Below are 23,951 nucleotides of genomic sequence, written 5' to 3'. Positions count from 1 at the left end.
GTCGAATCTCTTCCTAGTCTAATGGATCCTTTGAAATTTGTTTGTTCAGGATGACTACCTCAGTAGATGTCCTTGTTTCCATCTGCGTGATCTTTGCAATGTCCTTCGTCCCAGCCAGCTTTGTCGTGTTCTTGATCCAGGAGCGTGTCAGCAAAGCTAAACATCTGCAGTTCATCAGTGGTGTAAAACCTGTCATCTACTGGCTTTCTAACTTTGTCTGGGATATGGTAAGAGCATGTTGCTAGATGGCTCATTTGGGATGCTCCCCTTTATGGTGCATGGCGGGAATCAATATTGTGGGGAAAATGCTCAATAGGATTAAAAAGAGATGCCCAGAAGAAAAAATAAAACAGTTATATAGTCTCTTACTGTGTTTTATCATGGTAAATTATCATTAAATATGCAGTGTAATGCTAAGAGCCTTGGACTTGTAGTCAAAAAAACCTGAACTAGGGGCAGCTAGGTGGTGCAGTGCATAGATCACTGGCCCTGGAGTCAGGAGGACCTGAGTTCAAATCTGGCCTCAGACACTTGACACTTACTAGCTGTGTGACCCTGGGCAAGTCACTTAACCCCAGTTCCCTAACCCCCCCCCCAAACCTGAACTTAGTAAGTTTAATCATAGGACCTTGGGCAAGTCACTTCACTCTATCTCCTCCAAACCCACAGCAGTGCCTCAGTATCCTCTGTAAAGCAGAGTGGTTGGACTTGATCTCTAAGTTCTTATCTAGCTATGAATATTTGATACAAAATTGTTTTTTATCAATGGGATGGCGGAATGGAGAGAGAATAGATTTTTGTTCATTAAAAACACTAAAACAGGTAGGAGGATGTTATAGATGTGAAATGTTGTGCATGTTTAGATGAGGTCACTATAATGTAGTTTCACTTAATTTGTTTTTTACTTTGTTGCAAGAGACTTCTCATGGAAAAGGGGTAATAAGTAAATATTTATACCCAAAAAACAAAATATGTCTTTAAAACTTTCAAAAAATATCCATGTTACACTTCTATTAATGCAGCCAAATTGTATTAGTTGGGTTATATGGTTGGTTTATATTGGACTTGAGATCAACTAAAACTTCCAGTCTTCTTCAAGTGTATTATTGTCTATTCATATAACTCCCACTTTTTTATTAATCAATCAACTGGCAACATTTATTAAGCACTTAGTTCATATCAGAGAATACACATACAAAGAGTGCAAATGAAGTATATGAAAAAAGCTGAGGATTATTCTTACAGTGGAAAAAGAGATCATTGCAAATACAGGGTGTTCCAAGAGTCTTGGTGCAGTTTTAAACCATTAAAGCTAAAAACTGTACTAAGAATTTGGGGTGATAGACTCAGATGGTTTTATCCCCTTTCTTCCCCCTCCTCAAGAAAAAAAAAAGTTCCTAGACAGTGGAAAAAGTAGGATCATACACACAATGGCATAGTGAAAAGTCACTCCCATTTTTGTAATTGATTTTCTGAATTTATATGCAGGACTTTTCATCCCTGTTCATTTCCCCTTTAGTCAAGTCCATTATTCCTATCTGTTGTGATTTTTTTTTAAATCTTGAAATTTATGAATTTCACCTGGTGTAGTAAATATTCCTCCCGGTCTTGTGTTAGCTGCAGATTTGTAAAGTATGTCTTTTCTGACTTCATCCAAATTACTCATCAAAATGTCAAATATTAGAGGTCCAAAGATTTATGATATTAAAATACCATAAATCATAAAAAATCATAAAATACCATAGCCATGTGGTATTTTACTAGAGGTTCAACATCAATTCATCTAGTCTACCATCTATCAATTTTTCCCAACCTGAATAAATAGGTTCTACCGTCATTGAGTTCAAATTTTTCAGTTTCACCATCTGAACACGTTCAAGACACAGATTTTTAAACTGACCTTTTTATACTGACATAACTCTGCTGCTCATTTTATAGTTACTTTTTAATGGACTCATTTTACAGGGAAGACAGTGTCATTAAAAGCACATTTAATCTGGGATTTAGAAGAACTGGATTAGAGTCTTGGTTTAAGTATCTGCTGACTATGACTTTGCATCATTTAAGCCTCAGTGTCTTCATCTAGAAAATGAAAATAATAATACCTGCTCTGCCTACCACATAGTTTTATTGGGAACATAAAATGAAATAATGAATATGAAATTGTAATGGGTAAGGCACTGTATAAATGTAAGGGTATTGCTATTTTTATAATTAGGTAAACTGTAATGTAGCATTATATCATTATTTCAGAAGTGTAAATTCATACGTATGGGTACTCCCTCCAACAGTGTAGACCCTTTCATGTCTTAGTAGTCAGGCTTCAAAAATGTCCATGTCTCCCTAATTCCTAAGAGAAGTCATTAAAACAGAAAATTGTTATTATTATTATTCATGACCAAGTCATCTGAGTTTTATTATTATTAATATCAATAATAATTTATTTTCTGCCGATTAAAAGGAAGCTCTTGAAACTTAAAATTCATCTTTTAGTAAGCATACTCAGCATTAACATCTAGGAATACTGGAACGATAGAAGCAACACGAAGTTTATGAGGTTATCCAAGGGTAAAATGCTTGTCAGAATTTATTGCCTAATCCTAGGATTAATAGTTTGTATGCTATTCATCTACCATTATTCTCAGATATCTGTCCTTTGTTATCATAGGAGATAGGTTTGGATATAGTTATAGAGCTAAGGATGAACTTTTCTTTTATCTTTTTTTTTTCTTTCAGTGCAACTATGTGGTACCTGCCACCTTGGTCATCATCATCTTCATCTGCTTCCAGCAAAAGTCCTATGTGTCCTCCACCAACCTGCCTGTCCTGGCTCTCCTTCTCTTACTTTATGGGTAGGCATTTTACGTCCAGAGTTTGAGATAACTAGATAAGAATGAAAGAATAACTGAAACAAGAAATAAGGCTTAATCTTATCATGTCTTGTGCACTACCAGGTGGTCAATAACCCCTCTCATGTATCCAGCCTCCTTTGTGTTCAAGATCCCCAGCACAGCTTACGTGGTCCTTACCAGTGTGAACCTCTTCATTGGAATTAATGGAAGTGTGGCCACTTTTGTATTAGAACTCTTCACTAACAATGTAAGTATTGTGATTCCTTCCTTTAGGATTTACCAGCTTTTTGGTTCCAAATACCTGATGCATGGTTGTGATTGTCATAGAGGAAGTGTAGCATTGTAGAACAGATGGAAGACCTTGCAAGGTTCAAATCCCACCTCTGACATTAGCTGGGTGACTATGGAGTCAGTTCATTTAACTTCTGTGATCCTCAGAATCCTCATCTGTAAAATGGGATGATAATGCCTATAGTGCTCACCTTCAGAGGGTTATTTTGAAACTCAGATGACATAATGTGTATGTAAAGTACTTTGAAAAATTTAAACCAATAGATAAATGGCAGTTGTTATTATTATTACTTAAAATATGTGTTTGGGTATTTGAATAACCAAATTAATGAGATCATGTATCTTTGGAAGTATTAGGTCTTTGAAAAGACATCAGTGGGGGCAGCTAGGTGGCACTGGCCCTGGATTCAAGGAGGACCTGAGTTCAAATCCGGCCTCAGACACTTGGCACTTACTAGCTGTGTGACCTTGGGCAAGTCACTTAACCCTCATTGCCCAGCGAATAAGAATAAGAAAAAGAAAGCATACTATGATGCTTCTTTGGATGGGTACACTAAAATGTTAAAACATATATTGGTCAGCTAGATGGCGCAGTGGATAAAATTGGATTCAGGAGGACCTGAGTTCAAATCCAGCCTCAGACACTTGACACTAGCTGTGTGACCTTGGGCCAGGCACTTAACCCTCATTGCCCCACAAAAGTTAAAAAAACATTTTAAAAAGACATCAATATTTTCTTTAGAACTTTAGAATGTACTCTAACATCATGAAATTAAAGCAAAATTGCAGTACTATGAGATACCACCTCATCTATGGTGAAACTTCCTTAGGAAAAATAACAGCTCACAATTATATACTTTGTTAAAAACCACTTCTTTCACAACAACCTCGATAGATGGTACAAGTATAACACCCCATTTTACAGAGAAAAAAATGAAAGCTTAGAGAGATTGAACAGCTTGCCTATAGTTTTACACCCAGTAAGTGATAGAGGCTTAATTGAACCCCACATCTCCTGATTCCCAGTTTGATTCTCTTTCCTTTATTCCTGGAAGCCATTTTTCCAATAGCTGGAAGTTTCACCCCTTTAACCTAGACTTTTCTATTTCAACCTATTTTCATGGAAATAAATCTAATTTTCTGCCTTCAGGAACAGAGTACACAGGAACACCATTTAACCTTTAAAAATTGCAGTAATCATAATTTTGAACATAAGCTACTGTATTTTTCTCTATAATAGTGATAATAATTGGGCTCATTAAGGTTTGTAGGCTTAGTTGTTACAATATTAGTGGCCCTACCTAGGCTACTGAACTTCTGAGCTCGCTCTTTCTTCCTTCCTTCCTTCCTTCCTTCCTTCCTTCCTTCCTTCCTTCCTTCCTTCCTTCCTTCCTTCCTTCCTTCCTTCCTTCCTTCCTTCCTTCCTTCCTTCCTTTCTTTCTTTCTTTCTGAGGTAATTGGGGTTAAATGACTTTTCCAGGGTCACACAGTATCTGCGGCTAGATTTGGACTCAGGTCCTCCTAACTCCAGGGCCAATGCTTTATCCACTGCCACCTAGCTGTCCCTTTTTGAGTTGTTTCTGCTTTTTGTAGTTTGCCTAAGTCCTTCCTTATTTACAAGTTGTCTACTGTTACTTTTGTCTTTTGCCTGTGTTCCTTTTTTTCTGCCTTTGATCCATTCTGATTTTGTTACCCAGAAGCCCTGTAACACAAGACTTGTTAAGCTTAAGTGTAATAGAAGAGTAAATAGATTCTAAGTGAGGAGCTCTTGTGAGTAAAATGAATAAGCTTCAGAACAATCATTTTGTCATGTTCATTTTGGCTGCATGGAAGCTTTTCGTTTGCTTGTTTCTTATTCTCAATTGTGTTCTGAATAAGTTACACTGCCAGTTATTATAGACACTCTTATTTGCATAACTTTTGAGAAGCCTGGTCCCCTCTCTGCCATGATAATGCAGTGAAGTGTGACTCTGAAAATGGGTTTTGGAATATGTATCAGAGTAGAAGTATAGAAAAATATGCACAAGCCCCTATCTTAAAGGTTCACAGTTTTCAGCTTGTATGTATTTTCTCATACCTAAGACATTCTTCTAAATTCTCCAAAGGATATTTCTTATTTCATCAACTATGATTACTAATGGTTTTTGGTAACTCACATCAGAGATTTACATTAATATAATAGAATCTCAAATTTTAGAAGGGACTTTGAAAGTCATGTTTTCTAAGTTGTACCTGAGTAAGAATTCTGTCTCCTAAACAAATGATCACCTAACCTCTACTTGAGGACCTCCAGTGAAGGGGAACTTGGTCTCCCAAAGCAGTCCATACTACATTTGGATAACTCTGATTGTTAGAGCAAAATTCCCCTGCATTCTCTCTGCATTGTCCCTACTTCTTCCCTCTGGAGGCAAGTGGAACAAATTAAGTTTCTTTTCTTTATGATGCCTGTCTTCAAATACTTGATGCTACCAATGCTTGAAGGTAGCTATCACACCTTCTGTAAGTCTTTTCTTTAGGTTAAACATGCCCGATTCCTTCAACTCCTTTAAGCCAACAGATCTACTTCTTATCCCAGTTTTATAGTTGCCAAATGCCACTGATAACAGGTTTTTTGATGCTTTGTTTTAACAGAAGCTGAACAATATTAATGATATCTTGAAGTCTGTGTTCCTGATATTCCCTCATTTCTGTCTGGGCCGGGGACTAATTGACATGGTGAAAAACCAGGCAATGGCTGATGCACTAGAAAGGTTTGGTAAGTGAATACTCTGGATACACCCTTTACTACTGGTTATTAATGTTAATGACTTAGGGCATTACCATTTTCCTTCCTTCATCTGTGAACAATAGATACAAGTATTATTTCCTGTACTTGGCTTTCTTTCCTTCATGATCAGGTCTTATCCTCTTTTTATTAGATTGTTCACACCATTTATACCTTTCCACCCATCCATGACCCTGTGTCCTCATAGTGTTCAGAAGTGAGATGGCATACTGGGTGTAAAAGCATAAACCTTTTACGGAAAAAATTACTGGATCCTGTCTGGGCTCTGTATGTTAATACTATTGAATGTACTTGTTGAGTCTATAAGAAAGGAAAGCCCTCATCTTTGAGACTTGAAGCTACATCTGGAAAAGACAAATGAAAGAAGAAACATTGATTGCAAATCAAAAACTAACTTTAAGGCAGAAAACTGTTGGTTTTCTGTTATGTGCTCTGTAAAGAGAATTCATTGTGGCTTTGTTAATTCTCTTAACATCTCCCCACATTTATTCACTGGCTTCATAAGTAAAGCTCCACCAAGAACAATATAGGAGGTGTTTGCCCACTACATTTCTCCCATGTATCTAAAGGTGATTTCAGTGGGGTCAAAGATCTTTCCCAGAATAATTAACTTTGCTCATGAATACCAAGAATTTCACAAATATCAGATACTTTTTTTAGCTTAAAGAGGAAGATACATTACAAGGAATTTTGAGAAAATAAGTAGGGAATAATAAAGGGTATTAATTATTCCTTACTGTATGAATCTTGAAAGTATTGTCTTTCCAGTTAGTGTACTCTGATACTTTTCTTTATCTGTTATCAATAAATTGCTTCTAGTTGTCCTAACATTCTATAATAAAGATATCTGATCTACTCCTTCTCCTTTCCCTAGCCCTAAACTGGGCTCTGATACTTACTAGCTCCATGGCTATGGGCAATCCCAAGCCTCAGCTTTCTAACCTGTAAAATAGCATAATGATGATTTGCCCTGCTTACCTCACAATGTTGTTATGAGGATCAAATGAGAATGAATGAATGAAAACATTTTTAAAATGCTTACTGTGTTCCAGGAGCTTTGTTAAATGTGTTATTTAAAGCAAAGATAGTCCATGCCTTCAAAAAGCTTACATTCTAATATAAGGAGATAGCACAGATAGAGGAGCATAAGTTGGGTGGGGGAAGGTGGGGATGGTTAGCCACGTGCACATGCTTGGTGGAGTGAAAGTCTGCTTATCAGAGCCCAGGTTCTAGGCACAGTAGTCTGAATTCTAGTGGGAGAAAGATGAGGAGGAAGCAGGGTCTAGAGCAGAATGTATGTCTTTTGCTTGGTAAACTGAAAAGTATTATGTGTGTTGTTATTTCTATTTTTAGAAGAACTTTATCTTGTATTATTAGCAAAAGAACTATTTTATTTGTGTACATATGTGCGTACCTGCATTTTTATAGACAGTCACAGCACTCCAAATGATAATAGTGATGAATATAGGTTTTGCTGAATCTCTCCTGGTGAATACCTTATTGAGTCTATTACTTAATGGCTGTATAAGCAATCGTCCTTGATTACCTGTTTTTGAAAATTGCTTTGTTCTTACTTGGCAGTGGATGATGGCCATCAACCTGGCCATGTGCAGTAGAAAGCAATAGACCCTTAAAGTGAATCCTAAAACATTAGTAAACTCAGTGTCTGTGTCCTTTTCCTTCTGTATGGCTTCTCTTTTCGGATTAGGGACTGATTTGTGTGCATGCTCTATTTGGTTTTCACTAGGAGAAAACCGCTTTGTCTCTCCGCTCTCCTGGGACTTGGTTGGCAGGAATCTCTTTGCCATGGCCGTGGAAGGAGTGGTCTTCTTCCTTATCACAGTACTGATCCAGTACAGATTCTTCATCAAGCCCAGGTAAGCTTATTTCTCAGATTTCACAGAGTGCTGGGGTTACTCGTGGAGGAGACAGGGAGACATGCTTCAGAAAACAGACTGAAAACCCAAGTTGATGGCTAACACATAGTATATTATTATGAATAAACCCCAAACTTCATGGATTCATGGAATTTCAGCATTGAAGGAATCTCCTCTACTACATCCTTAACAAGTGGTCATCTAGTTTTACTTACGGACCTTCAGTGTTGGGGAACTCACTACATCTTGGGGCAGCTCATTTGCTTTTGCACAGCCCTGGTTAGGAGAATTTTCCTTATTTCAAGCCACAATCCTACTCCTTACTCCTGATTCCATTTTCTGAGCTAAACAGATTGTCTTCTTTCACATGGTGGCTTTTCAAATATTCAAAGATAGCAATTGTGTCTTCTTTAAGTCTTCTGTTCTGCAGGCTAAATATTCCTAGTTTCTCTAGTTGATCCTCATTCATCCTTATGTCACCTAATTACCAGCCCCTCCACAATCTTGATGACCCTCATCTAGATACTCTCCAATTGTCAGTATTCTTTTTTTTAGGACAATGAGGGTTAAGTGACTTGCCCAGAGTCACACAGCTAGTAAATGTCAAGTGTCTCAGGCCAGATTTGAACTCGGGTCCTCCTGAATCCAGGGCTAGTGCTTTATCCATTGCACCACCTAGCTGCCCCCATGTCAGTATTCTTTCTAAAATGTGTTGTCCACAGCTGAATACAGTTCCTAATGCTCATCTTTTCACTAAAACCAAACTCCATTCTCCCTGAATATCCCATTTTTCTTCTCTTAGATCATGGTCCCTAACTTTTTGCTTCCATTGGGTTCTTGACACTTTCCATCAGCACTAGAATCATGGATTCATAGGATAGAAATGGAAGAGACCTTGGCTATCACCTCTTCCAACCATCTGGGAAATGACTTGGCTAAGTTGTATTACTATTTAGTAGCAGAACCAGGTCAAGGACCTTGGGTCTTCTCATTACCCAGTGAGAGTTCTTTCCACTACCTCACAATGTTTCTAAACAAAATGTGTGAGAAGATGTATGTGAAACTAGACTTTTCTAGGTTTCTGAGACACAAGGTGTTCATTGGAAATTAGTTTTGATTTGGAGTCAGGAAAGACCAATGTTGATATCTCGCCTCTAAAATGTCCTCGCTGTGTGAGCATAGATGGGCAAATTGTTGAGTATTTTTCAACCACAGATTTCTGTTCTGTTACTGACTTTCCTTGACCTTGAATGTGTTCATTTTAGGGGTTAGTTTTCACTAGAATAATATGTTTTCCTCTATTTTTCCCTTAAGACCTGTAACTGCAAAACTTCCTCCTGTAAATGATGAGGATGAGGATGTAAGGAGAGAAAGGCAGAGGATATTGGATGGTGGTGGACAGAATGATATTCTAGAAATCAAAGAACTAACCAAGGTGAGGAAATGAATAACAACTTTAAGTTTTCTTTCTTCAAGTTTCTGTTTTGTGTTAATAGTAAACATTTGGAGTATGGGGCACTTCACTTTGCATAAGAAATGTACTCCTAAAACTTAAATGTAAGTTGAATTTTGAAAGAAGAATCTTTGGTAAGACCATTATTCTATTATGCATCTGCTTTATTTGTTCAATTTTTATATATAATGATATATAGTAACATAAAAGGAACTCACAAATTCTTTGTTTGGTGGAAACAGAATTAGGGAAGAAAGGAATCGTGACTTTTATATCACAAAAAATGGCACCTCTGATTGATATTCAAGGAGAAAAGTAACTTTTTATATTTGCCCCAACCCTAAGAATGCATCTTTATGATGGTGGTGGTGGCAGTTTATCTATCTTAATGGTAAGTTTCTGACCTTCATGTATGGACCAGAAAGAATCACTGACTAGCAGGACAGCTTTGAAAGTTATATATTGAAATTTTTGTAAACTTAAATGGAAAAATATGCCTATGTATTAGAGATTCAGCTTCATGTGCAATCTTTTCCTACTATTCTATGTATAGAAATGCTTGTTTTATTGGATGTTTGTTAAAAAAAAGAAAAAGAATAAAAGTGACCCCTCCACTGAGTTTAAAAGTGGAAATTTAGATTGCAAAAATCAGGCTAATTTCACTCTCAGCCTCTAAACAAAACAGAAACTTGGGGTATCACAATGCCAGGTCTTTGTGGTGCTATGAAGATATGACAGCTTTATCAAGAATATTTGTTCAAGGGAATGCTGAGTTTTGAAATATTTATTTATTTATTTATTTTAATGAGGCAATTGGGGTTAAGTGACTTGCCCACAGTCACACAGCTAGTAAGTGTTAAGTGTCTGAGGCCGGATTTGAACTCAGGTACTCCTGACTCCAGGGCCAGTGCTCTATCCACTGCGCCACCTAGCTGCCCCTATTTATTTTCTTTTAACTTAGTATTCTTGGGATGACCTTGAATCACTGATGTTCATGTGTTTTTGGATGTGGCTTATTTTAGGTCTATAGAAGCAAGAGGAAACCTGCAGTTGACAGGATCTGTGTTGGCATCCCTCCTGGAGAGGTAATGTCAAAGTTGACACATTTGTTTTTATACTAGTTAATGAAGATTGTTCTAAGCCAATTAGAAAAGGAGTTGGAAGTAGGGAATAAGAAAAAAAATGTTCATGGACTTCTCTAATTAGATGTTCTGTAGGACATTAATAATTTAGAGAGCAGGAAAACCCATATCCTGATTTTCAGCAATATGAGCGATTTAGGAAAATTCCATACTTTGGAAACATTTCTTTTCTGATCTATCACATCTACATAGATGATGAAAAAATAAATATAAGATGGGATTTCCTCTTTCTTGTTGATATTATTTAGTTTTTGTTTTCTCAGATTGGATGGTAAAATTGGTCCTCATTTGTTTGTTGCATATTGATTTTAACCTTAGCTTTGATCATTGAACTACTGCCTGTATTTGAGAAATCCACACATATATACTTCAAAAGAGCCACTATTTCATTACTGTGGGTACTCCTTCCATTGATGTAGATTGTAACCCCTCTGAGCCTTAGTAGTTGTTGGTTTTCCTTAATTCCCGTGGCTGAAAAAGGTCATTGTCACTTGATAGTTTATGGTAATGAGCCTTTCTGTACTCCTGGGTCCATTAAAGTGGGTCACTTGATATATGCTCAAAATCAGTCCATTTTGGTAAGACCTGCTCCCTGCTCAAAATTGTGCTCTGTTAACATAGCTTGTGAGAATCTGGTCTCCTATATTAGCCACAAGTATAGGTCTTAAGTGGAAGATACCTACATACATACATACATGTACACACAATCTAAAACATTACAATATTTACTACCCTCTGACCCATTCTACAGATCCACTGCAGAAATGAAAATGAGGGGCATTTTTTTTTTTTGCTTTTTTGTTTGGTCTGGGCCAAAGAATTTATCATCACCAATGGCTTCTTAACTAGGATGACCTTTGGATAGCAGAATCAGCCCATTCCCAGGACCATGCTCAAAACCCTTCTTATTGTAGAATTCATCGGAGCTTAACCATGATGACATAGGCATCAGAGTAGGATTTTGTGTATATGTCTGGATGTATACATAAATCTATAGTACCTGTATATGCTTATATGGATTACACATATACATTTATATGTGTGTGTCAATATGTTTATGTTTATATACAGAATATAAAGATTTCTGCTTCTCAACCTTCTTGAATTGTAATTTAAAAATAAAGAGCATGTTTAATATTTTAAGATTATGTTCTTTGAAAGCTTTTCTACAATGGTTATCTGAAATCTCCTTTATGTTTGATATTTAATGGTACCATTATACTTGATCACATGGTCTGATTCAACTCACCTAGCTTTCTTTTTCAGTGCTTTGGGCTTCTGGGAGTGAATGGGGCTGGAAAATCATCGACTTTTAAAATGTTAACTGGAGACACCAGTGTGACAAAAGGAGATGCGTTTCTCAATAAAAACAGGTGAGAAATGGCCCTTCTTTTTGGCATTTTGCACAAAGTCCCCATAAATATCTTTTCTATCATATATCTGATTATTTTGCATAATATCATATATTTTGCCCTTGCCCCTGTTTCTTCCATTAAAAGCTTTGTAAACTTAATGATCCTTTACAAAATGTCATTATAGTAAAGCAACAATATCTATATCTTAATTTTTAAAAAAATCATTAGTGGATGATGGCACTACTTTATTGACAGACTGAAGGATGAGCTTAAAATCAGCAGAGTGTAGTACTGGAAGGTGCAGCTTAGGTGGTATGGGAGCTATGAACATAGGCCAAGTAACTAGTGATTCATTAAACGCAAAAACCTCAACTACTTCCCTTATGTTTTTCAGTATCTTGTCAGACATCCAAGAAGCACATCAGAACATGGGCTATTGCCCCCAGTTTGATGCTATCACTGAACTGTTGACAGGAAGAGAACACGTGGAATTCTTTGCACTCTTGAGAGGTGTCCCTGAGAAAGAAGTTGGCAAGGTAATGATGGCTTAAAACCAATGCCAATAGTGCATCTGCCTATAATAAGCATTCTTTCCAAAATGTATTCACCCTATAAGCTTTCTAGAAGCAGCTCCTGACTTTTTCTGATGAAAGAGAAAGAGCCATGTGGAATTTCAGTTCCTTCCCCGACTATTTCTGGGTTTTGGGGATTATGTGGTGACTGAATCAGGTGAAGATGACAAAATAGGGATGTGTTGCTATGACACATGCCACTGCAGCTGCTACTATGCACATGACCCACTTTTAATGATCCCATGTTACAAGTGAAAGCCCTAAGTCATATGTTTCTTTCTTCCTCTCTTGCCAGATCAGGGCAGCGTATAGTGGGGGAGATAAGAAAGTACTAGTCATCAGTATCGTTATCATCAGTGTTCACATGTAGGCTGCAAGAGAGAGGAAATCCTTGGTTTTGTGCTTATGGGGTTTTAAAAAGTTTTTTTCCCTTTTCAAATCCTCAAGTGACATGGTAGAGAGATTAATATAAGTTATGATATTTTTTTGACATTAAGTTTATTCTATTGCTTCCTGTGACCTTTATCTTCAATATTGTATCTCAAGGCCTTCTGTCTCATCAAGTGTTTTCTCCCTTAAATATAATACTGAGTCTTTTTGATGGGAACTGAACTTTGTTGTCTCCACACAACATTTGTGCCAGCTGTTACAAAATTGTCTGCTTATGACCCTGAAAAGCAGATCAGGGCCATCCTTTTCCTTTGTTAATTTTTTTAGTGCAGGCTGTTTTTGACAAAGCACCTTTAAATAGGGAATCAAGCTCTGCCCTCAAACACTGAAGAAAGAATGGGAATGGCAAAATGTTGGTCTTTGAGTTACCTTGTAGTGGAATAGATGATTATAGAATTGGGATCTGTATATTTCAAGTATTTTCATATAACATCTTGCTTATTTGAGGGTAAAAACTAAAATCAACTGGATTTCTCTTACTATAGGTTGGCGATTGGGCTATTCGAAAACTAGGCCTTGTGAAATATGGAGAAAAATATGCTGGGAATTACAGTGGTGGCAACAAACGAAAACTTTCAACTGCTATTGCTTTGATTGGGGGGCCTCCAGTGGTGTTTTTGGTGAGTGTTAGAAAGTCACAGCTCTTTGGAGCTTTTCCTATGTTGAAAAAAAAAAACCTTGATTTTTTTGGCTATAATTAGGATACATTTTAAATTCACATAAAAACACCATTCAAAAGAAATTGTATATGATGATTATCATTTTTAGATCTTTTTAGATTTACCTGTGTACTAGTTTTCATCATTATTGTTATCATGTGTGTTGCTAGAGAGAGGAAATCTTTGGTTTTGTTTTTGTGGGTTTTAAAAAAGAAATAATTTACATTGGCTTCCATTTTCAAATTCTAAAGCAGTGCTTGGTCCTTCTAAGTAAACTTTATCTAAAGGTCTTAACATATTAACATCTCTGTACTATTTACTAACAAAATTAACAAAGTTTGTTCTTTGTGAAGAACAAAGTTCAAATTAGGCACTGGGGGAAAAAGTAAGTTAAATTTAACAAAAAAAGAAATGGGCCGGTCTTAGGGGTAGAGTGGGAAGCTCTGACTTTAGTGCATGGCTAATGTTATAATGTATTCATGTTATTTCAAAGAGACAGTGGCTGTCTCAACTTCAGGTGGAATGTGATTAAGCTTAGCACCTAGAGCATCTTTTCATAAAGACCCAATCGATCAATCCACAAGCCATTTATATGAGGAAGAGGATATGGATTGCAGAGTTGGGGTGAGAATAGATACAGGGTCACAGAATTTGAGAGCTGGAAGGCACTTGGAGTCTTGATTATCCTCATTTATTAGTTTTTTTTGTTTTCTTTTTTTGTGCGGGGCAATGAGGGTTAAGTTGCTTGCCCAGTGTCACACAACTAGTAAGTGTCAAGTGTCTGAGGCTGGATTTGAACTCAGGTCCTTCTGAATCCAGGGCCTGTGCTTTATCCACTGCACCACCTAGCTTCCCCCCAGGGATCAAACTTAAACTTCTCGCTATATATCTCTCAACTGTTCTTTCTGTATGACTTCAAAGGTTTGGAGATGATGGGTAACCCAACATTACCAAGAAAATGAGTAATAGTGAAGACAGGATTCTAGGTTTTGGAGCTGAAAGGAATCTTAGAGAGCTCAACTAAATCCAACCCTTTGCTTTTAATGATGAGAAAACCAAGGGCTGGGGAGGTTGTGGTTTCCCTAAAGTCCCACAGAGTAAGGGGCAGGAGTCAGATTTGAACCCCCATCCTCTGACACAAATTGTCTAAGCTTTCCAATGCACCATGCTTTACCCAGCTGCTGGCTTCCATAGAGATTCTGGGTGCAGAAGGCTGTATGTAGGTAGCTTTTCAAAAAAGCTGACATTGAGAGAGAGTTTGACCCAGGGATGTGCTGGCATGATGAACTCTGAAGGGTCTTCCCAACATAGGATTCTGGGATTCTGTACTTGTATAGCACTCGTTCTCACTTGTAGTAAGAATTTTTAAAAAATTAAAAAATGTTTTGTTTTCTTTGTTTGTCCTCACAACAACCCTATGTGACAGATAGTGCAGCCATCATTAACACTATTTTACTGATGAGGCAACTGAGACAGAGGAGGGCAAAGTGTATTAAAATACTTGTTACATACCAATTTTTGTTTTTATATTGTCTATTTTTAAAAAATGCTTCCAGCACTGGCCCTGGATTTAGGAGCACCTGAGTTCAAATCTGGCCTCAGACACTTGACACTTACTAGCTATGTGACCCTGGGCAAGTCACTTAACCCTCATTGCCCTGCCCCCCCCCCAAAAAAAAAACCAACCTGCTTCCAAATGAGGTTGTCTTAGTTTTTATAAATTGCAGTGTCCATACAGAGAAGATTCAGAATTTGCCTTGTGTAGCAGATCCCTAAGGAGTCTCCTCTACAATAACCTGAAAATACCCATCCCTAGAAAGTCTGCTCCTTCTTCATTCATGTAGGAAAGAATTACTTTAACATTTTAGTGAACATTATAGAGACAGAAGGATGGCTACATTAGAGCTTCTTGGAAAATACTGTACTTTAAAAAAATCTATTTTCAATTTCATTTTCAGTCCATGAAATCTATATCATTTACATTGTAGGATGAACCAACCACTGGTATGGATCCAAAGGCCCGTCGCTTCTTATGGAATTGCGCCCTAAGTGTAATCAAGGAGGGAAGGTCTGTGGTGCTTACCTCCCACAGGTAAATAGAGGTCATTTGACTCCAACTTACCTTTCTGCCTGCCATATCTCTAGATAGAATGGCATTTAAAAAAACAGCCTGCAATGAAGCGGGAGTTAATTATCTATGTTGTCTTGCATTGTGTGTTGTGTTGTAGCCTAATGTAAATCCCAACTGTCAGTTTGATGGGCTCATACCCTGTCTGCAAAGCTAAGCAATTGTTTTGCTTTTTGCACAGCATGGAAGAATGTGAAGCCCTCTGTACCAGAATGGCCATCATGGTCAATGGGAGGTTCAGATGTCTTGGCAGTGTCCAGCACTTAAAGAACAGGTGAAGCCTTGGTTTTTGTGGATGACTCAAATTGGGGAATTAGGTAGTCCTACCCTTTCCTAAGGTAATTGGATTTGGGAGACTCTCAAAATACAAAGCAAATGGGGCAATTGAGTTAAATTACATTTTCTAGTACTTTTTCTGGGGACTGGAAAGAACTCTGTATTTTTCACACTATCGAGTCTCATTTTCCCCATAATAGAGGTTGTCTCTGGATGAAAATTCTTTTCAGGAGTTTTCTAAGAATTCTCTCACCTTGCCTTTGTTGGTTTCAGGTTTGGAGATGGTTACACGATAGTTGTACGAATAGCAGGCTCGAATCCTGACCTGAAGCCTGTTCAGGAATTCTTTGGGGTAGCCTTTCCAGGAAGTGTCCTCAAAGAGAAACATCGGAACATGCTTCAGTACCAGCTTCCATCTTCACTGTCTTCCCTGGCAAGGATATTCAGTATCCTTTCCCAGAACAAAAAGAGACTCCACATAGAAGATTATTCCGTTTCTCAGACAACACTTGACCAAGTAAGTTTGCTCTGGGATAAAAACTGCTTCACTTTTAAATGGCGGAGGGCTTTTATCCTGGTAAATCCTCAGGGAGAGCTTTGGACTCTCTACAATTCAGTTTATTGATGCTGGGAAGTGAATCTTCCACTTTCCTGTAAGCTTGCCTATGGATAGGATTTTTTGTTTGTTTGTTTTTTTGGGGGGCAGATCCTTTTTTTTCCTTTATGGAGGATTGAGCAGTTGAATTATAAACAGTTAATGATAGATAGACAAAAAAGATTTTTTCCCTTGGGTTATCCAGATTTTCTCCTCATGTTGTTATGAATTCACTTGCCCTACCAATGTGAAGATTGAGGGTGATTTGGGGTAAACAATAAAAAAGCAAAAAAAAAACCCAAAACATGATAGGAACTAATCAAAGACTACCTTTCGTTTGACAGGTATTTGTAAACTTTGCAAAGGACCAAAGTGACGATGACCACTTAAAGGACCTATCATTGCACAAAAACCAAACTGTTGTAGATGTTTCAATTCTCAAATCTTTTCTGCAAGATGAGAAAGTGAGAGAAAGCTATGTCTAAGTTACCCTCTCCTTCCTGAGAGAGACTGAGAGACAGGAGGAACCAGAAGCCTTCCTTTTGTAGGAAGTGAAACGTTCCAGGGGACGGGGCCAGAGGATTTCATGGGAAAGAAACCAAACTGGACCCTGTGCTGATACTCTACAATGCAATGCAATTCAATGCAATGAAGACAAACAATTCCATTACAGGGGCAGTGCCTTTGTATGTAGTCTTTGCCTTGTCGTATGGCTCTCAAGTGAAAAGACTTGAATCTAGTTTATCAATTTAGCATAACTATGGGAAACTGTAGTATGGAACCTATTGGGTTTTAAATCATCCCTTTTTGTCCCTTTTATATTTTTACTAGGGTTGCAACAATAATTCATTGAGTAATCATGGTCAGTGATTATTTATTGAAATTATAAGGCATGCACATCCTTAGTCATTCAATCCTGTCATGCCAGGAGTAGGGTTTCCTGGTGACACATCCATTGCTGGCAATGAATGCACCGAACCTGCTAGTGCCAAGACATGACAAACTGAAGCAGCATGGCGTATTATGTGCGATTTTTATGAAGGGAAAGCCTCAATGACTGCTCTGTAATTAAGGGACTGCTGAAAAAAAATCACTTGACAGTCAACAATACGGGGCCACAAATTACATCATGGATAGCAATGAACTGCTTTGATTGACCCTTTTGTGAGTTACTGCAGGAGTGGCACCATGCCAAATTTTGGTGGCTCTGGACAGATGGGCTTCTTAGTTCCATTGCCATGGAGGGTTTCCTGTCCTTCTTTCCCATGACTCTTTTGGATGAGCCTAATTCTAGTAAGGAGTCAAGAACAAGGAGCCAAACTGCAGGTAGAGAATGAATGCGCCAGATTTCTTGACCGCATATTGTTAATGCTAGAGCATATTAGTAAAAAGAGACAGCATGCAAACCTGCTGGGTACTATGTCCATCATTTCTCAGTTGTCCAATAAAATGGTACCCTGCATCTAAAGGTAATTTTGTTCAACACAAATGTAGTATTATTTCAGGCTTTGTGAATTTCAACCAGAATTTGGAAGAAAAAAATGTCATTTTATTTTAACAAAAGGTATTATACTTTTAATGTTTTCCATGTTATTTGAATTTTAAGTACCTTCAGTGATTTCTAATTCAACCTTGTAGTGTATTATAGTATGGCTGCATCACCTCACAATCTGGGATGTATCTGTAGATATATAAGAGGACTAGTGAAAATATGGTGTTAAAAAAAACAAACAAACTCTTACAACAATCTCAGAATTGGGACAATTTTCAGGTTGCTTGAAATTGACTTCATTTAAGACTATCACTAAGCATTTTTGAAAACTTCTTGCTGAATAGAGGCACTAAGTCTCAGTAGATTTCATGTGCCATATTATTTCACATAATTGGTTTACATATGTTGGTTGGTGGAGAGGCATGGAATCATAACTACAGACTATCATCTTGGTGTTTGAGAAACAATCCATTGAAGCCAGTCCACTCCTTAACACCCTTCACCAAGGATCATCAAGTGAAAGGTCTCAGAGAACAACAGCATAGAAATGGTTAACAGGTCTCAAGACTAAACAAAAACTTTTTGTTATGGAGAAATTTGCTGACTTTAAAAGCGTACCTTGTTCACCTGCCACTACCGTACACTTAAAATGATTGGCTTTGCAGATGTCAGAAACCACATTTATCCCAGATAATCTTGTAGCCTAATTTTTTTCCTAATCTATTGCAGTTTCGCTTACAACATTAAAAAGGACAAAATGTTGTTTTTTAAGTCTCTTAGCTGGCCTGAAAATAGATATAAAGAGAATTACCTGCTTATCATGGATGTGTCCAAAAATTAGATGATGTTTATTACCTTTGTATTTTGAGTGGGTAAACACTTGGGAGTAATGTTGAGTCGTGTGGATATTTTTGCTTTAAAATTATTAGCCTGTCTGGAGACAACGTAAAAATAGGAGAGAACTACTGTGTAGTTACAGTTGAAGTGCCTTTTTTCATATCAAGCACCATTTTTTTTAGATTTAAAAAATAAACCTTTTAGAGAGATTTATCAGAGAATTTCAGGCTAGTCTGTATTTTTGTTTAAAATTAAAATAACTTTTTATTGTTAAAGGGGTTTATTATGGTATTTTCATCATTTGCATGATTATCCCCAAGTTAATAAAAAATATGACTCCTGTGTTAACATCCTATCATCTCCTTAAAACATGAGTATATTTCCAATAATCCTTGGTAAGTGATCACCCCATCTTTGTTTTGACTCCATTCTTATGTAATGCATAAAATAGTTTCTATTGATGTAGATTTTCAAAGTTCAAAATGATAGACTTCAATTGGTTGTCTTCTTTGACTGTAATCATGACCTAATCTTCCAAATCCATGAATAGTACTATTGCTTTATTTTCCCAGGCTCCTTTAACCTTAAAAAGAACATTGAACTAATAAACCTTTTTCCAGAAAAATAATTTTCAGCTTTCAAAACAAAAGTATTTTCTTTTTCAGGTAGAGTCAGTCTCGATAAGAGTTAAAAAAGAGATATCATTTTATCTCTGTGTGCTCTTTCTTTTATTGTAGAAAATAAGTTCCCTATTGCCTTTATTTATAAAACTCAGTTGTAGAAGAGATTTTTAAAAAATTCCATGCTTAAAATTTTAAAACTTAATTGTGTCAGTCCTGTGTAAACTTAAGCTTGTGGGTTTTAAGCCTTCCCTAAAATATGCCTTGAAAGATGTCTGCTATTTCTTCCTCTTGACACTTTGGAATTTTGTCAATAACTGTGAATCTGAGAAGGAATCTCTAGTTAGTTCAATTGTTGAAAAACAACAAATCCTGAAACTACTGTGTTTAAGTGTACTGGGAGCTCTGCGGCTCTTGAATATTGTACTTCATGCATTCGTTAACCATCAATCATTTACTAAGGTGTTTTCTGTCGATTTCCCCATATTATACATCAGGTAAAATTTTCCCAAAGAGCCATGTGTTGTGTGATATTGAACCACTTTGATAATGAAATATTCATCTAAATCCTTGTTACTAGATGCTCTTTTAAAAATTGTTGCATCCCCTTTTATAGTATGTTAGTATTTTACTAAGGATTAGGTATATTTCTCCTCCCTCACACCTCGTGATAAAGCTCTGTTTTTTTGTGCTTTTTCGATATTGTTGGTCCTTCATTCCAAGCACTTTATGCTGTCTGTAATGGGATCTATTTTTGCACTGGAATATCTGTTAACTGCAAAAAACTAGACAAGGTTTCACGATAGATTTCTAAGTTAAATAATTTTCATTAAAATGAAAAAAAAAATAAAAAACTGTATTGTCAGTAACTTTATATGAATTATTAAAAATCATATTTCTATGTTGTATTGAGTCACCAAAATAAAGCTGTGACAGTTCCTTGGTCTATATATATTTATTTTTGTGCACTGCTGGGAACACATACGTACCATACTGTTAAAATGATTTCATAAAACTATTCTCATATCAAAGACTATATATTCATCACACAGCTGTTTAGGTCCTCAGCAAAAATTGTAAACCACACAATGTTACATCTTTTACTAAAAGTTGAAGTGATCTCCTGGTCCAAATTCTGCCTGAATCATGAATCTAGTCTGAAAAACCATGATCCATTATCCCCAGCAGTTCATCATTCTGCCTTTCTCTTATCATAAGGAAACTTCTTATGATTCAAACAACTTATTCTGTTATTAGCTCTAATTATTAGGAATCCCCCCTTAAATATTGAGTGGAAATCTTCAGTATAACACGAATCCATGGATCTAATCCTCTATCTGCAAGACAGTGCTTCAAATACTTGAAGGCAGATAAATACTCTCCACTCTAGGCTAAATAACGTTTCAAGTGATACTCGCAATGCTTTCTAGACTGTGGAACATCCTATAGCTACTTTTTGTATTGGCTGGGCTTGATAGCAGCCCTTCTAAAAACGTGGTACCAGGAACTTGATACTTAACATGGGATCTGACTAGAGCAGAACACAACAGAACTATTACCTCCCTCCCTCTGAACACTACTATTAATGTATTCTAATGTGACTTGATCTGGCCGTCCCACTATACTTTTCTGCTTTCTGGATGACACCTTTTAAGTCTGATTTACTTTAACCTTTTGGTCTCGTTTTCTTAATTTGTAAAATGAAAGGTCAGGACTAGATAGCCTGTGATGTTCATTCCAATTTTGGATCTTTATGCCCATGAGTCTGTGATCCGGTTATTGTTCTTTTATCTTGTTTCCACATTGTTGGCTTTTGTTAAGAATTGTTTAATTTCTCATGATGATAGAATTCTCATTACATGCTACTTCTCTGCTAACACCAAATTTACCTTTATTCCTTTTCATACATTTATCATGCACTTTGACATGTACTATGCTAGGTTCCATCCCCTTTCTTTAGCCAGCATCGGGGTTAATATTTTTTTCCTTTTAGGGATTTATTTCTCTTCAGTATCTCTGAATACAAAATATATTTTTTTCACTGTTAGAAGTTCTCTTCCCCACTATTACCCCATTTTGTTCATGTCCTCATCCTCTACTTTATCTGAGAAGCCATTCTCTTTTGAGGTTTTTAGGTTTTACTTTCTTCTCTTTTCTCATTTTATTTGGGAAGGCATTTTTATATATTTATATGATCAATACAGAGGAGCTGGGTGAGATCGTTCACAGCATGTCATTTTGCTGCTGTTGAATGCAGTAATCAGAAGGGGCTTTCTTGACCTCATTTACTGCAGGGTTGAAGCAGGTCTTGTGCTATCTCTGGAAACTTACTGTACCTGGAGCCTGTTCTTCTGACCAGATGTCAGTCACTCCCCAACCTTTGGCTGCTTTGCAAAACAACTTAACTCTTCCCTGTTGCTGTCCATCTGTTGCACTCCTCCCAGCTGAAGTGTATTGAAACCCTGCTCCACCTGCTCCTTTTGAGTACTCCTGTATTCTAGTGCTGTGTGGTGTCCCAAATTGTATTTCTCTTCCCTCAGTTGCTGCTACTTTGGTAGCTCTCTTTTATTTTGGGTTGACACCATCTTGGGAAACCTCCTAATAAATAACTGGTTCAAGATGCAGGAATCAGTTCTGAATCATCAATCTATGTGCATATAAACCCCTGACAAGTTATAGCAAAGGTAAACACTAACTTACTAATACCAAATTAGAACAAAACGAATGAGAAGATAATGAGTACAGTCATGATAGTTCCAACCTGACCTATTTAAAGCAAATTGCTGACTCTGAAAAATGGGAAGCAGATAAAAGAAAAGTTGAGTCCACGTATTACCATTTTAAATATCTGTTTATCTGATATGAAAGAGCCATGACAATGAGTAGGCCAAAATAACTGAGAAACAACCTTGGTTGGAGATCCCTCTATTTTGCCAAGTAGAGAAACATGGTTCTCAAAGATAATAGTTTAGAGTAAAATTATACTTGCAAAACACCATGGGAGTATAATGGTAAAAAATTATGATCATTTTGTCATATCAAAAAACAGTGAAAAGGGGGGCAGCCAGGTGGCGCAGTGGATGGAGCACCGGCCCTGGATTCAGGAGTACCTGAGTTCAAATCCTGCCTCAGACACTTGACACTTAGTAGCTATGTGACCCTGGGCAAGTTACTTAACCCCCACTGCCCCGCAAAAAACAAACAACCCCCCCAAAAAACCCCAAAAAACCAAGCCCAAAACAAAAAAAAGTGAACAGCAGGGAGAAAATGAACATACACAAATTTTCATTTAAGACCCCAATGAGAATCAGCTAGGTGGCGCAGTGGATAAAGCACCGGCCCTGGATTCAGGAGAACATGATTTCAAATGCAGCCTCAAACACTTGACACTTACTAGCTGTGTGACCCTGGGAAAGTCACTTAACCCTCATTGCCCCCACAAAAAACCAAACCAAACCAAAACAAGACCCCAATGATTACTAGTTAAAAGTGATATTATACAGGAAAGAATTAAGATGGGAGGACTGAAAGTAGGTAATATACTAAAAGTTTCACTGTGGAGAATGAAGAATGTCTAGCTCTTTTTATGTTCAGTATTTTATAAGAGGCAGATTTCCTTAATTTTGAAGACACTGAAATCTAAGTATCTTGGCTAAACAGTTATACACAATGAATTTTTTTAAAAAAACACCTTATTTTCAGCATACTCTTAGGAAATGTTTTCATTGGAATAGGTACTTTCTCCACTGATAATAATACCACCCATATTACTTCCCCCCTTTTTTTGAATTGATATGGTGGGGGAGAAAAGTATCTTTTGGTGATGAACCTTCATGAAATGAGTAAAACTGACACAAGGCCTGTACTTGAAATCTTTCTAGTTTGTTAGGACCTGCCAGCTCCCAGTTTTACTGGTATAACCTTTGAGCATATGTTATGTAGAGAAGAGGTGTCAGACGTGGCCCATTGGCTGAAAATACTTCCAAGTGAGGTCTGTATGAAATTAAAGTATAATTGGGAAATATTTAACAAATAGATAAAATATGATAAAACATAGATAATATGTCATTTTTCTAAGTCAATATGCATCCCACAGGGATCCTTATGTATAGATTAGTGGCCTGTTTCTATTTGAATTTGACACCACTGATGTGGAGGTATCAGAAGAACACTTTGATGGAGGGTATTTTTTGACAACTTGTAAAATAGCTTTTTATATACATACAACCTTGGTCTTTCTTTTTTACAAAGAGAAAACTTAGATTTTTCCTGATATTTATATATGTCCATTATAAAATAGACTTTATTAGGTGAAAATAAATGGTACTCAAGAAAAAATGGGTTTGAAATGGTAGAAAAAAAGACTTTTTTTGTAATCCTGGTTATGGAAAAGTACAATCTTGCCTAATAAATAAGTCTCATTAACTCAAGTAAGATTACTGGAAAAAGCAAACAAAGATGACTACAAATCCAATAGGAGAAAAAGAGAAATATTAATGAAGTAATGTTAACAATACAACAAATAAATTTTCACTAAGTCTACCAGACACTGAAATGTTACTGAAGA

The 23,951-nt window shown here is 36.9% G+C and overlaps 1 protein-coding gene across 1 annotated transcript in view; it reads left to right on the top strand.

Moving 5' to 3' along the window:
- ABCA1 (ATP binding cassette subfamily A member 1) overlaps nt 1–20,238 on the top strand; it is a 154,139-nt gene extending 133,901 nt beyond the window's left edge. The window contains exons 37-50 of the mRNA XM_043973487.1: nt 50–227; nt 2,737–2,852; nt 2,955–3,099; nt 5,775–5,898; nt 7,676–7,805; nt 9,120–9,240; nt 10,281–10,343; nt 11,667–11,773; nt 12,150–12,291; nt 13,263–13,397; nt 15,425–15,528; nt 15,746–15,838; nt 16,114–16,357; nt 16,780–20,238. Coding sequence (XP_043829422.1) covers nt 50–227; nt 2,737–2,852; nt 2,955–3,099; nt 5,775–5,898; nt 7,676–7,805; nt 9,120–9,240; nt 10,281–10,343; nt 11,667–11,773; nt 12,150–12,291; nt 13,263–13,397; nt 15,425–15,528; nt 15,746–15,838; nt 16,114–16,357; nt 16,780–16,920 — 1,843 coding nt within the window. The 3' untranslated portion in view covers nt 16,921–20,238. The remainder of the gene's footprint in view (nt 1–49; nt 228–2,736; nt 2,853–2,954; nt 3,100–5,774; nt 5,899–7,675; nt 7,806–9,119; nt 9,241–10,280; nt 10,344–11,666; nt 11,774–12,149; nt 12,292–13,262; nt 13,398–15,424; nt 15,529–15,745; nt 15,839–16,113; nt 16,358–16,779) is intronic.
- The last annotated feature ends 3,713 nt before the right edge of the window (nt 20,239–23,951 follow it).

Source organism: Dromiciops gliroides, chromosome 1 (genome assembly GCF_019393635.1).
Source record: "Dromiciops gliroides isolate mDroGli1 chromosome 1, mDroGli1.pri, whole genome shotgun sequence".
In the NCBI taxonomy this organism is placed as follows: Eukaryota; Metazoa; Chordata; class Mammalia; order Microbiotheria; family Microbiotheriidae; genus Dromiciops; species Dromiciops gliroides.
Note: the sequence above shows the minus strand (reverse complement) of the source record. Positions and strands in the feature narration are given on the sequence as shown.